Raw genomic sequence first — 15,258 nt, 5'->3', positions numbered from 1 at the left:
CTCCATCCCCGAGAAGAGAGAAAGTGCCTCATATACAAAATCATCCAGAAAATCCACAGCGGAATAGAATTATTAGTAAGATTATTAATACAATTATTATCACGTTTTCTATTGGGTGAGAAACTCATGTGACCAATGGAACTGGCTAAGCTCCGCCCCCTGCAGCTCATTGGTGATTCCCCGAGTCTCTTCTCTATTGGCAGCATCAGATCCATCCAATGACAGGAGAGGAGGGCGGGGCAGCAGAGTATATAAGGCGCAGAACACGGTCCCGTCTCCACACTCTTCTGTCTCCGTTGTTGTCTGCATTGATCGTCACCATGTCTGGACGCGGCAAACAAGGAGGAAAGGTCCGCGCTAAAGCCAAGACCCGCTCATCCCGGGCAGGACTGCAGTTCCCGGTCGGCCGTGTGCACAGACTTCTCCGCAAGGGCAATTACGCCGAGAGGGTGGGCGCCGGCGCTCCGGTCTATCTGGCCGCTGTGCTGGAGTATCTGACCGCTGAGATCCTAGAATTGGCCGGTAATGCCGCCCGGGACAACAAGAAGACCCGCATCATCCCCCGCCACCTGCAGCTGGCGGTGCGCAATGACGAGGAGCTGAACAGGCTGCTGGGTGGGGTGACCATCGCCCAAGGGGGCGTCCTGCCCAACATCCAGGCCGTGCTACTGCCCAAGAAGACCGAGAGCAGCAAGTCGCCAAGCAAAGCGAGCAAGAGCAAGTGAGCGCTGCAGCCGATCCTGTATCATCCACACAACCAAAGGCTCTTCTAAGAGCCACCCACACCGTCACCACAAGAGCCGGCGCCGCTGATCTCGGGGGTGTCCTCTCATGGGGCTGATGTTACCCCACACAGTGTATGGGGGAACACATGTCCACGGGGGATTGTATGAGGACAGACACAGGATTACCTGCACTAACACATTGTAACGCCACAAACTGCACGGGATACTAGTGCGAGGAGATGAATGGGTTAATGCTTGGTCACATAAATCCTCACATCCGTGTGGGGGGAGAGGAGTCGGCGGATGTTCACGGGAAATGTCCCTCATTAGTGTCTGATACTCCGGCTCCTAATTCTCCGCTGTGGAGACTGATGTAACGGATTCTGGAGTATCGGGAGGATGTACAGTGTGAGCCCCCCACATAGCCTCCATATATACAGTATGATCCCCATATAGCCTCCATATGTACAGTATGAGCCCCCCACACAACCTCCATATATACAGTATGAGCCCCCCATATAGCCTCCATATATACAGTATGAGCCCCCCATATAGCCTCCATATATACAGTGAGCCCCCCACATAACCTCCATATATACAGTGTGAGCCCCCCACATAGCCTCCATATATACAGTATGAGCCCCCCATATAGCCTCCATATATACAGTATGAGCCCCCCATATAGCCTCCATATATACAGTATGAGCCCCCCACATAGCCTCCATATATACAGTATGAGCCCCCCACATGTCACCACGTCTGCTGTCTCACAATACGGCCCGGCTCTCCACCAATGTATTCGCAGCTGTTTGGATGGATGCAGATATCGGTGGCAGGGGGTGGGGTACGTCATGGAGGGGCCCATGTGCCAATATTTCAGCCCTTCGGCTGCCTCTGCCGTCCGGACTGGAATATGGCCGTGTGAGGGATTATTTTCTGCGGGACAAGTTGTAAACATCACTGGTTTTACCATATCGTGTACTGGAGAACGGGGAAAAAATTTCAAGTGTGGTGAAATTGCAAAAAAAAGTGCAAAAACACAGTTTTTTTTTTTTTTTTTACCATGTTCATTGATTGCTGACACTGAGCTGCCATTATTATTCTCCAGGTCATTACGAGTTCGTAGGCACCAAACATGTCTAGGTTATATTTTTATCTAAGTGGTGAAAAAAGATCCAAAGTTTGCTTAAAAAAAGTCTCTATTTTTCAGGATCTGGGGTCGGGTGAGGGCTTTTTTTTTTGCGTGTCGAGCTGACGTTTTTCTTGATACTACTAGATGGTGGCCCGATTCTAACGCATCAGGTATTCTAGAATATGTATGCGGCCGACCGGGCGCAATCAGCAGAGCAGCGTCCACGACCAATCAGCACAGCAGTGTTTAAATGTGGCGCCAAGATCGGTGATTGGTCGCGGCCGCTATTTAAATGTGGCGCCCAAATTGGTAATTGGTCGAGGGCAGCGGCCGCGACCAATCAGCACAGCAGTGTTTAAATGTGGCGCCAAGATCGGTGATTGGTCGCGGCAGCTATTTAAATGTGGCGCCCAAATCGGTGATTGGTCGCGGGCAGCAGCCGCGACCAATCAGCACAGCGGTGTTTAACTTTTGCGCCAAGATCACAGATTGGTCGGGTGCGGAGACCGCGACCAATCAGCGAATCGTATTGGTGAGGATCGGGGAGCGGAATCGTATTGGTGAGGACCGGGGAGCGCCGCTGCCTGTACGGCTACTTCCGCTGCGAGGTGCCGGGACATGAGCGGGCGCTCGCAGCAGCAGTATTCCGACCCGCAGCGCCGCTCTCCGTTCCTCCCTTGACACCCTAGCCACATGGAGGTCAGCGTCGCTGGCGTTCGGGAGATGAGCGCCTCGCGCCGGTCATCTCCCGGCTGCATTGCCGCTGAGCTCCGTCCCGCAGATGAGCCGCTAACGGCCGCCATCTTTTTTCAGAAATGCCGCTGAGCTCCGTCCCGCAGATGAGCCGCTAACGGCCGCCATCTTTTTTCAGAAATGCCGCATCGCTGATTGGCCGCTGCCGGACCAATGAGCGACGCGGGATTTCCTGGACAGACAGACGGGATAAGACGATTATATATATATAGATTTTGGTGTAGATGTTTTGATCGCCCGTTAATGTATTTTATTGCAAGGTTTCAGTGACCAGAAACGTAATTCTGGCGTTTAGAATTTTTTCTTGTTACACCTTTTACCGATCAGATTAATTTTTTTTTATATTGATAGATGGGGCGATTCTGAAGGCAGCGATACCAAATATGTGTATGTGTGATTCTTGTTATATTTTGAATGGGGCGAAAGGGGGGTGATTTAAACTTTTATATATTTTTTATTTTTTTAATATTTTTGAAAACATTTTTTTACACTTTCTGCTTGTTTTGATCATCTCCATGGGAGTTAATGAAGCGATGAGCAGATCTCCTCTCTGTAGCAGAAATGCTCACTTACTATGAGCGCCGATCACTGGTCAGCGCTCATAGCAATTTGGCCATGATAACCACAGGGGTCTCCTGCAGACCCCGGGTTGTCATACCAACCCATCGGTGACCCGCGATCATTTGATGGGGTGACCGATGGACAGGGTAATTGATGTGCATCAGGTTTACGCAAGTTAAATGCCTCTGTCAATCTCTAACTAGTTAGCAGTCGTGGGTGGATCGCGATTCCACCCGCGGCTGTTGCGGGCACATGTCAGCTGTATAGATCAGCTGACATGTGCCTGGTTTAGTGCAGGCTCTGTGCTGGAGCCAACACTGAAGCAAGGTTTTTGAAAAAGTATTTTGTATAACAAGTTATGGGTCTCTACTAGTGATGAGCGAACATGCTTGCCACTACTCAGTACTCGCCCGAGCATCAGTGTGCTCGACAAGCTCGGCGAGTATTTTGAGGACTAATCCAGCTGCATATATTTAGTAATGATAGCAGGAGTTAGGCAGGGTATGTGGCAGAGTGCATTGTACACAGCAATAGAAAGTCCATTGCACGTTCTGTCTGCTGCTGCTGTTAAAGATATTTGTAGACATAGCCCCATGTATCAGGGGCCAGGGCAATTTTTTTTTATCTTAATCCTGATTATTTGCTTAAAAAGCAATCCAGAGAACACCATTTTTCAACTTCATTTGCTTGTTGGCACTGCAGAATACAGCGAGGTCCTTTCCATATTACAGCGATAAAAATCCAGAAATTTGTATTGAACGTGGAAAATATTGGCCTCCATTTGCAGTTTGTTGCAGTGTGTCGGTCAAGCTAATCACATGTGCTCCCTGTGAAGAATAGTAACCTAAAAGCCAGCTATTTAAAAACGTGGTTGTCCGTCAGACGTATTACATACAACTGCAGTTCATATCCAGTCTTTTGTAGTGAACGTGGAAAATATTGTCCTCCATCTAAAATGGGCAAGGCACGTAGCAAGGGACGAGGAAGGGAGATGTGATTGTGATGGTGCATGCAGAGGCGGTGGGCTAGCTGAAATTGTGCCGCAAAAAATACCCACATCTTCTCACTCAAACTTCCTGTCCCAATTACTAGGGGATTGCAGAACACCACTGCTGACCACAGAGCAGTGTGAAAAGGTTATTGGTTGGATAACGGATAATGCTTCCAGTCACTTAGCCACCACCACCACCACCCTGTCTTCCACACGGTAAAGTCTCAGTAGCCGTGAGTCTGGACCGCATATTCCTCACCCTGATCCTCCTTCCTCCCACCAAGCTGAGTGCCCAGAGACAACTGATCCCACACTTGGACGCTCTGAAGAACTGTTCACTTTTCCATTTAGATTGTATAGATGCCAAAATACTTGAGCAGCCGCGGTCACACGAAGGCGACGGTGGGAAAGTGTCACAAGAAGTGGACGATGATGAGACAATTGCCAGAAAGTCAGGAGGAGGACCAGGGTGTGGAAGACGAGGTGGTGGATGATATAGTAACTGACCCAACCTGGCAGGAGGACAGCAGCACACAGGGGGAGGGAGGCAGAACACCCCAACAGGCAGGAAGAAGCAGTGTGGTGGCCGCAGACAGAAGGCGGGCAACCGTTCCCCGTAACACCAACACGAAGAAAGTTGCCAGTACAACCGGTAGGTCTTCCCAAGTCTGGTTGTTTTTTAAAGACACTGCAGATAACCCCAAAAAGGCCATTTGCACCACCTGCCAGGCCAGCATCAGCAGGGGTGGCAAAACGACCAGCCTGACCACCACCATCCTGCTGATCAGGCACATGGCAGCAAAGCACCCGAATAAGATGCTTTAGTCCAGGTCTGGGAGGAGATCCCACAGGAGACCATCCGCAACCTCATCAGGAGCATGCCCAGGCTTTGTAGGGAGGTCATACAGGCACGTGGAGGCCACACACAATACTCAGCCTCATCAGGAGCATGCCCAGGCGTTGTATTGAGGTCATACAGGCACGTGGAGGCCACGCACAATACTCAGCCTCATCAGGAGCATGCCCAGGCGTTGTAGGGAGGTCATACAGGCACGTGGAGGCCACACACAATACTCAGCCTCATCAGGAGCATGCCCAGGCGTTGTAGGGAGGTCATACAGGCACGTGGAGGCCACACACAATACTCCGCCTCATCAGGAGCATGCCCAGGCGTTGTAGGGAGGTCATACAGGCACGTGGAGGCCACACACAATACTCAGCCTGATCAGGAGCATGCCCAGGCTTTGTAGGGAGGTCATACAGGCTCGTGGAGGCCACACACAATACTCAGCCTCATCAGGAGCATGCCCAGGCATTGTAGGGAGGTCATACAGGCACGTGGAGGCCACACACAATACTCAGCCTCATCAGGAGCATGCCCAGGCGTTGTAGAGAGGTCATACAGGCACGTGGAGGCCACACACAATACTGAGCCTCATCAGTAGCATGCCCAGGCATTGTTGGGAGGTCATACAGGCACGTGGAGGCCACACACAATACTCAGCCTCATCAGGAGCATGCCCAGGCTTTGTAGGGAGGTCATACAGGCACGTGGAGGCCACACACAATACTCAGCCTCATCAGGAGCATGCCCAGGCGTTGTAGGGAGGTCATACAGGCACGTGGAGGCCACACACAATACTCAGCCTCAACAGGAGTATGCCCAGGCGTTGTAGGGAGGTCATACAGGCTCGTGGAGGCCACACACAATACTGAGCCTCATTTTGACTTGTTTTAAGTACATTACATCAAAGTTGGATCAGCCTGTAGTGTGTTTTTCCTCTTTAATTTTGGGGGTGACTCCACATCCAGGCCTCCACTGGTTAATAAACTTGATTTCCATTGATGATTTGTTTGTGTGATTTTGTTGTCAGCACATTCAACTTTGTACAGAACAAAGTATTCAATGAGAATATTTCATTCATTCAGATCTAGGATGGGTTATTTTAGTGTTCCCTTTATTTTTTGAGCAGTGTAGATGGAGGACTATGGGGAGTGCATTATACTAGATGGAGGACTATGGGGAGTGCATTATACTGTATGGAGGACTATGGGGAGTGCATTATAATAGATGGAGGACTATGGGGTGTGCATTATACTAGATGGAGGACTATGGGGAGTGCATTATACTAGATGGAGTACTATGGGGTGTGCATTATACTAGATGGAGGACTATGGGGAGTGCATTATACTAGATGGAGGACTATGGGGAGTGCATTATACAATATGGAGGACTATGGGGAGTGCATTATACAATATAGAGGACTATGGGGAGTGCCTTATACAATATGGAGGACTATGGGGAGTGCATTATACTAGATGGAGGACTATGGGCTGTGCATTATACAATATGGAGGACTATGGGGAGTGCATTATACAATATGGAGGACTATGGGGAGTGCATTATACAATATGGAGGACTATGGGGAGTGCATTATACAATATGGAGGACTATGGGGAGTGCATTATACAATATGGAGGACTATGGGGAGTGCATTATGCTATATGGAGGACTATGGGGAGTGCATTATACTAGATGTAGGACTATGGGGAGTGCATTATACTATACTAGATGGTGGCCCGATTCTAACGCATCGGGTATTCTAGAATAGGTATGCGGCCGACGGGGCGCAATCAGCAAAGCGGTGTTTAAATTTGGCGGCAATATCGGTGATTGGTCGCGGACGGCGGCCGCGACCAATCTGTGAACCGTGTTAGTGAGGACTGGAGAGCGTGTTTAAATTTGGCACCAAAATCGCTGACTAGTCGCGACCAATCAGCAGAGCTGTGTTTAAATTTGGCGCCAATACTGCTGATTGGTCGCGGCCGCCGACCAATCAGCAGAGCGATACAGAGAGGGGGTTTAAGTTTGGCACCAAAATCGCTGATTGGTCGTCGGCAGCGACCAATCAGCAGAGCGGTGTTTAAATTTGGCGCCAAAATCGTCCGCGACCAATCACCGATTTGGGCGCCAAATTTAAATATCGGACGCGACCAATCACCGATCTTGGCTCCACATTTAAACACCGCTGTGCTGATTGGTCGCGGTGATATTTAAATTTGGCGCCCAAATCGGTGATTGGTCGCGGGCAGCGCCAGCGACCAATTAGCGATTTTTAACACAAATGTCCGGATCTTTGTAACATCATGCGGATACTGTGGGGACATCAGCGGCTAGGGTGTGAAGGGATCTTAGTGCAGGACTGAGCACCTGTAATGTTTCTCCTTATCCGGAGCGCAGTCATTATTAATAAAGTTACCGCACTGATTACATTTACTACATTTAATACTGATCCAATCATCCGGGATAATCTTGTGTCCATGTGGATAATAGAGAACGAGGACTCCACACATCACACACAGCGGTATATAGGGGTGTACTGCACTATATAGATGAATTCTAGCATTATATTGGGGTAAATAGAACTTTATGACCATATTCAGAACACAGAACAGAATATTCAGCATTTTCTTCTGCTCCAAGTCCCAGATCCTGTCCCCCTTCATGGAGTCACTGGTGCAGATCGGGAGCGATGGATGTAACAAGTCCCCGGGCAGCTCCATCCCCGAGAAGAGAGAAAGTGCCTCATATACAAAATCATCCAGAAAATCCACAGCGGAATAGAATTATTAGTAAAATTATTAATACAATTATTATCACGTTTTCTATTGGGTGAGAAACTCATGTGACCAATGGAACTGCACTAAGCTCCGCCCCCTGCAGCTCATTGGTGATTCCCGGAGTCTCTTCTCTATTGGCAGCTTCAGATCCGTCCAATGACAGGAGAGGAGGGCGGGGCAGCAGAGTATATAAGGCGCAGAACACGGTCCCGTCTCCACACTCTTCTGACTTCGTTGTTCTTTGCATTGATCGTCACCATGTCTGGACGCGGCAAACAAGGAGGAAAGGTCCGCGCTAAAGCCAAGACCCGCTCATCCCGGGCAGGACTGCAGTTCCCGGTCGGTCGTGTGCACAGACTTCTCCGCAAGGGCAACTACGCCGAGAGGGTGGGCGCCGGCGCTCCGGTCTATCTGGCTGCTGTGCTGGAGTATCTGACCGCTGAGATCCTGGAATTGGCCGGTAATGCCGCCCGGGACAACAAGAAGACCCGCATCATCCCCCGGCACCTGCAGCTGGCCGTGCGCAATGACGAGGAGCTGAACAGGCTGCTGGGTGGGGTGACCATCGCCCAGGGGGGCGTCCTGCCCAACATCCAGGCCGTGCTGCTGCCCAAGAAGACCGAGAGCAGCAAGTCTCCAAGCAAAGCGAGCAAGAGCAAGTGAGCGCTGCAGCCGATCCTGTATCATCCACACAACCAAAGGCTCTTCTAAGAGCCACCCACACCGTCACCACAAGAGCCGGCGCCGCTGATCTCGGGGATGTCCTCACATGGGGCTGATGTTACCCCACAGTGTATAGGGGCACACATGTCCACGGGGGATTGTATGAGGACAGACACAGGATCACCTGCACTGACACATTGTAACGCCACAAACTGCACGGGATACAGTCTCCCACACAGCCTCCATATATGCAGTTTGAGCCCCCGCACATAACCTCCATATATACAGTGTGAGCCCTGCACATAGCCTCCATATACAGTATGAGCCCCCCACACAACCTCCATGTATACAGCCTGCATATATACAGTATGAGCCCCCCACACAACCTCCCTATATACTGTATGTGCCCCCCACACAGACTCCATATATAGTGTGAGCCCCCCATATTGCCTCCATATAAACAGTATGAGCCCCCCACATGTCACCACGTCTGCTGTCTCACAATATGGCCCCTTCCTCCACCAATGTATTTGCAGCGGTTTGCATGGATACAGATAGTGCGGGGGGGAGGGTGTACGGCATGAGGGGCCCATGTGCCAATGTTTCAGCCCTTCGGCTGCCTCGGTATGCGGTCCGGAGTGGAATAGCCAGAAGACCAGATGTGGCTATGATAATAAACATGGTGGCCATGTTAACCCCTTCATGACCAGAGCTATTTGCGTTTTCGTTTTTCGCTCCCCTTGTTCCCAGAGCAGTAACTTTTTCGGTCAATATGGCCGTGTGAGGGATTATTTTCTGCGGGACAAGTTGTAAACATCACTGGTTTAACCATATCGTGTACTGGAGAGCGGGGAAAAATTTCAAGTGTGGTGAATTTGCAAAAAAAAGTGCAAAACCGCAGTTTTTTCTTTTTAACTATGTTCACTGGATGCTAAAACAGACCTGCCATTATTATTCTCCAGGTCATTACGAGTTCATAGACACCAAACATGTCTAGGTTATTTTTTTATCTAAGTGGTGAAAAAAGATCCAGGGTATGTGGCAGAGTGCATTGTACACAGCAATATTGAGTCCATTGCACGTTCTGTCTGCTGTTGCTGTTATAGATATTTGTAGACATAGCCCCATGTATCAGGGGCCAGGGCAATTTTTTTTTATCTTAATCCTGATTATTTGCTTAAAAAGCAATCCAGAGAACACGGTTTTTCTGCTTCATTTGCTTGTTGGCACTGCAGAATACAGCCAGGTCCTTTCCATGTTACAGCGATAAAAATCCAGAAATTTGTATTGAACGTGGAAAATATTGGCCTCCTTTTGCAGTTTGTTGCAGTGTGTCGGTCAAGCTATTCACATGTGCTCACTGTGAAGAGTAGTAACCTAAAAGCCAGCTATTTAAAACCGTGGTTGTCCGTCAGACGTATTACATACAATTGCGGTTCATATCCTGTCTTTTGTAGTGAACGTGGAAAATATTGTCCTCCATCTGAAATGGGCAAGGCACGTAGCAAGGGACGAGGAAGAGAGATGAGATGGTGATGGTGCATGCAGAGGCCGTGGGCAAGCCAATTACTAGGGGATTCCAGAACACCACTACTGACCACAGAGCAGTGTGAAAAGGTTGTTGGTTGAATAGCGGATAATGCTTCCAGTCACTTAGCCACCACCACCACCACCGTGTCTTCCACACGGTAAAGTCTCAGTAGCCGTGAGTCTGGACCGCATATTCCTCACCCTGATCCTCCTTCCTCTCACCATGCCGAGTGCCCGGAGACAACTGATCCCACACTTGGACACTCTGAAGAGCTGTTCACTTTTCCATTTAGATTGTATAGATGCCAAAATATTTGAGCAGCCACGGTCACACGAAGGCGACGGTGGGAAAGTGTCACAAGAGGTGGACGATGATGAGAAACAATTGCCAGAAAGTCAGGAGGAGGACCAGGGTGCGGAAGTGGAAGACGAGGTGGTGGATGATATAGTAACTTACCCAACCTGGCAGGAGGACATGCAGAGCGAAGACAGCACCACACAGGGGGAGGGAGGCAGAGCACCCCAACAGGCAGGAAGAAGCAGTGTGGTGGCCGCAGACAGGAGGCGGGCAACCGTTCCCCGTAACACCAACACAAAGGAAGTTGCCAGTATAACCGGTAGGTCTTCCCGAGTCTGGTTGTTTTTTAAAGACTCTGCGGATAAACCCAAAAAGGCCATTTGCACCACCTGCCAGGCCAGCATCAGTAGGGGTGGCAAAACGACCAGCCTGACCACCACCAGCATGATCAGGCACATGGCAGCAAAGCACCCGAATAAGATGCTTTAGTCCAGGTCTGGGAGTAGATCCCACAGGAGACCATCCACAACCTTATCAGGAGCATGCCCAGGCGTTGTAGGGAGGTCATACAGGCACGTGGAGGCCACACACAATACTCAGCCTCATCAGGAGCATGCCCAGGCATTGTAGGGAGGTCATACAGGCACGTGGAGGCCACACACAATAGTCAGCCTCATCGGGAGCATGCCCAGGCGTTGTAGGGAGGTCATACAGGCACGTGGAGGCCACACACAATACTCAGCCTCATCAGGAGCATGCCCAGGCGTTGTAGGGAGGTCATACAGGTACGTGGAGGCCACACACAATACTCAGCCTCATCAGGAGCATGCCCAGGCGTTGTAGGGAGGTCATACAGGCACCTGGAGGCCACACACAATACTCAGCCTCATCAGGAGCATGCCCAGGCGTTGTAGGGAGGTCATACAGGCACGTGGAGGCCACACACAATACTCAGCCTCATCAGGAGCATGCCCAGGCGTTGTAGGGAGGTCATACAGGCACGTGGAGGCCACACACAATACTGAGCCTCATTAGGAGCATGCCCAGGCGTTGTAAGGAGGTCATACAGGCATGTGGAGGCCACACACAATACTCAGCCTCATCAGGAGCATGCCCAGGCGTTGTAGGGAGGTCATACAGGCACGTGGAGGCCACACACAATACTCAGCCTCATCAGGAGCATGCCCAGGCGTTGTAGGGAGGTCATACAGGCACGTGGAGGCCACACACAATACTCAGCCTCATTGTGACTTGTTTTAAGGACATTACATCAAAGTTGGATCAGCCTGTAGTGGGTTTTTCCACTTTAATTTTGGGGGTGGCCCCAAATCCAGGCCTCCATTGGTTAATAAATGTGATTTCCATTGATGATTTTTGTGTGATTTTGTTGTCAGCACATTCAACTTTGTACATAACAAAGTATTCAATGAGAATATTTCATTCATTCAGATCTAGGATGTGTTATTTCAGTGTTCTCTTTATTTTGAGCAGTGTAGATGGAGGACTATGGGGAGTGCATTATACTAGATGGAGGACTATGGAGAGTGCGTTATACTAGATGGAGGACTATGGGGAGTGCATTATACTAGATGGAGGACTATGGGGAGTGCATTATACTAGATGGAGGACTATGGGGAGTGCATTATACTAGATGGAGGACTATGGGGAGTGCATTATACTAGATGGAGGACTATGGGGAGTGCATTATACTAGATGGAGGACTATGGGGAGTGCATTATACTAGATGGAGGACTATGGGGAGTGCATTATACTAGATGGAGGACTATGGGGAGTGCATTATACTAGATGAAGGACTATGGGGAGTGCATTATACTAGATGGAGGGCTATGGGAGTGCATTATACCAGATGGAGGACTATGGGGAGTGCATTATACTAGACTAGATGGTGGCCCGATTCTAATGCATCGGGTATTCTAGAATAGGTATGCGGCCGACCGGGCGCAATTAGCAGAGCGGTGTTTAAATTTGGCGCCAATATCGCTGATTCGTCACGGCCCGTGGTTGCGACTAATCAGCAGAGCGGTGTTTCAATTTGGCGCCGATATTGCTGATTGGTCGCGGCCGGCAGCCGCAACCAATCAGCGTCGTATTAGTGAGGACCGGGGAGCGGCGCTGCCTGTGCGGGTACTTCCGCTGCGAGCAGCTAGGAGATGAGCGGCTGCTCGCAGGAGAAGCATCGCGACCGGCGGCGGCGGCGCTCCTCGGTCCTCTGTTCATGCTTGCCGTCGGGAGATCAGAGCGTTGTTTGAATTAGGCGCCAATCTCGCTGACTGGTCACGGTCGGCTGGCGGCCGCAACCAATCAGCAGAGCGTTGTTTAAATTTGGCGCCAATCTCGCTGATTGGTTGCGGCAACCGGCCGCGACCAATCAACAGAGCGTTGTTTAAATTTGGCGCCAATCTCGCTGAATGGTCGCGGCCGCTAATTAAATGTGGCGCCAAGATCACTGATTGGTCGCGGGCGGAGACCGCGACCAATCAGCGAATCGTATTGGTGAGGACCGGGGAGTGGCGCTGCCTGTGCGGCTACTTACGCTGCGATAAGCCGGGAGATGAGCGGCTTCTCGCAGCATAAGTATCCCGACCCGCAGCGCTGCCCCCCGGTCCTCCCTTGCCATCCTAGCCGAATGGATGTCAGCGCCTCAGCCTATGCGGATACTTCCGCTGCGAGAAGCCGGGAGATGAGGGTGCGCTCGCAGCAGAAGTAAACCGACCCGCAGCGCCGCTCCCCGGTCCACCCTTGACACCCTTCTTGTGCTAGCGGCCGGGAGATGAGCGCCTCGCGCCGGTCATCTCCCGTCTGCATCGCCGCTGAGCTCCGTCCCGCAGATGAGCCGCTAACGGCCGCCATCTTTTTTCTGAAATCCCGCGTCGCTGATTGGCCGCTGCCGGACCAATCAGCGACGCGGGATTTCCTGGACAGACAGACAGACAGACAGACGGGATAAGACGATTATATATATAGACTAGATGGTGGCCCTATTCTAATGCATCGGTATTCTAGAATAGGTATGCGGCCGACCGGGAGCAATTAGCAGAGCGGTGTTTAAATTTTGCGCCAAAATCGCTGATTAGTCGCGGCTGACGGCCGCGACCAATCAGCAGAGCATTGTTTAAATTTGGCGCCAATCTCGCTGATTGTTCGCGGCTGGCGGCCACGACCAATGAGCAGAGCGGGGTTTAAATTTGGCGCCAATAATGCTGATGGGTAGTGGCCGGCGACCGCGACCAATCAGCAGAGTGGGATTTAAATTTGGCCCCAATACTGATGATTGGTCACGGCCGGCGACTGCGACCAATCAGCAGAGCGTTGTTTAAATTTGGCACAAAAAACGCAGATTGGTCGCGGCCGGTGTTTGCGACCAATCAGCAGAGCGGTGGTGTTTAAACTTTGCGCAAATACTGCTGATTGATCTCGGCCAGCGACCGCGATCAATCAGCAGAGCGTTGTTTAAATTTGGCGCCAATCTCGCTGATTGGTCGCGGCTGGCGTACACGACCAATTAGCACAGCAGTGTTTAAATGTCGCGGCAAGATCGGTGATTGGTCGCGGCCACTATTTAAATGTGGCGCCCAAATCGGTGATTGGTCGCGGTCAGCGGCCGCGACCAATCAGCAGAGCGGTGTTTAACTTTAGCGCCAAGATCACTGATTGGTCTCGTGTGGAGAGCGCGACGAATCAGCGAATCGTATTGGTGAGGAGCGGGGAGCGGAATCGTATTATTGAGGACCGGGGAGCGCCGCTGCCTGTGCGGATACTTCCACTCCGAGAAGCCGGGAGATGAGCGACTGCTCGCAGCAGAAGTATCCCGACCCGCAGCGCCGCTCCCTGGTCCTCCCTTCACACCCTAGCCGCTGATGTCCCCACAGTATCCGCATGGTGTTACAAAGGTCCGGACATTTGTGTTAAAAATCGCTGATTGGTCGCTGGCGCTGCCCGCGACCAATCACCGATTTGGGCGCCAAATTTAAATATCGGCCGCGACCAATCACCGATCTTGGCTCCATATTTAAACACCGCTGTGATGATTGGTCGCGGCCGATATTTAAATTTGGCGCCCAAATCGGTGATTGGTCGCGGGCAGCGCCGGCGACCAATCAGCGATTTTTAGCACAAATGTCCAGACCTTTGTAACATCATGCGGATACTGTGGGGACATCAGCGGCTAGGGTGTGAAGGGAGGAACGGGGAGCGGCTCTGCGGGTCGGGATACTTCTGCTGCGAGCAGTCGCTCATCTCCCGGCTTCTCGGAGTGGAAGTATCCGCACAGGCAGCGGCGCTCCCCGGTCCTCACTAATACGATTCCGCTCCCCGCTCCTCACCAATACGATTCGCTGATTGGTCGCGTTCCCTGCACGCGACCAATCAGTGATCTTCGCGCGAAAGTTAAACACCGCTGTGCTGATTGGTCGCCGACGCTGTGCGCGACCAATCACCGATTTGGGCAGCACATTTAAATAGCGTCCGCGAAAAATCAGTACAGCGGTTTTTAAATGTGGAGCCAAGATCGGTGATTGGTCGCGGCCGATATTTAAATTTGGCGCCGAAATCGGTGAAAGGTCGCGGGCAGCGCCAGCGACCAATCAACGATTTTTAACACAAATGTCCGGACCTTTGTAACACCATGCAGATACTGTGGGGACATCAGCGGCTAGGATGTGAAGGGAGGACCGGGGAGCGGCGCTGCGGGTCCGGATACTTCTGCTGCGAGCAGTCGCTCATGTCCCGGCTTCTCACAGTGGAAGTATCCGCACAGGCAGCGCCGCTGACATCCATGCGGCTAGGGTGTGAAGGGAGGACCGAGGAGCGGCGCTGACATCCATGCGGCTAGCGTGTGATGGGAGGACCGGGGAGCGGCGCTGCGGGTCGGGATACTTCTGCTGCGAGCGCCCGCTCATCTCCCGGCTTCTCGCAGTGGAACTATCCGCACAGGCAGCGGCGCTGACATCCATGCGGCTAGGGT

The 15,258-nt window shown here is 51.4% G+C and overlaps 2 protein-coding genes across 2 annotated transcripts; both read left to right on the top strand.

Moving 5' to 3' along the window:
- Positions 1 to 284: 284 nt before the first annotated feature.
- On the top strand, positions 285 to 749 carry LOC141164840 (histone H2A.J-like). The gene has a single exon (XM_073650463.1). The coding sequence runs from the start codon at positions 321 to 323 to the stop codon at positions 723 to 725; it is 405 nt and encodes a 134-aa protein (XP_073506564.1). The 5' UTR covers positions 285 to 320; the 3' UTR covers positions 726 to 749.
- Positions 750 to 8,041: 7,292 nt separating this feature from the next.
- On the top strand, positions 8,042 to 8,451 carry LOC141164842 (histone H2A.J-like). Its single transcript, XM_073650465.1, has one exon. It carries the CDS (start codon positions 8,042 to 8,044, stop codon positions 8,444 to 8,446), a length of 405 nt encoding a protein of 134 aa, XP_073506566.1. The 3' UTR covers positions 8,447 to 8,451.
- The last annotated feature ends 6,807 nt before the right edge of the window (positions 8,452 to 15,258 follow it).

Source organism: Phyllobates terribilis, unplaced genomic scaffold (assembly GCF_046119375.1).
Source record: "Phyllobates terribilis strain yellow unplaced genomic scaffold, ASM4611937v1 Scaffold_10__3_contigs__length_209671492, whole genome shotgun sequence".
In the NCBI taxonomy this organism is placed as follows: domain Eukaryota; kingdom Metazoa; phylum Chordata; class Amphibia; order Anura; family Dendrobatidae; genus Phyllobates; species Phyllobates terribilis.
Note: the sequence above shows the minus strand (reverse complement) of the source record. Positions and strands in the feature narration are given on the sequence as shown.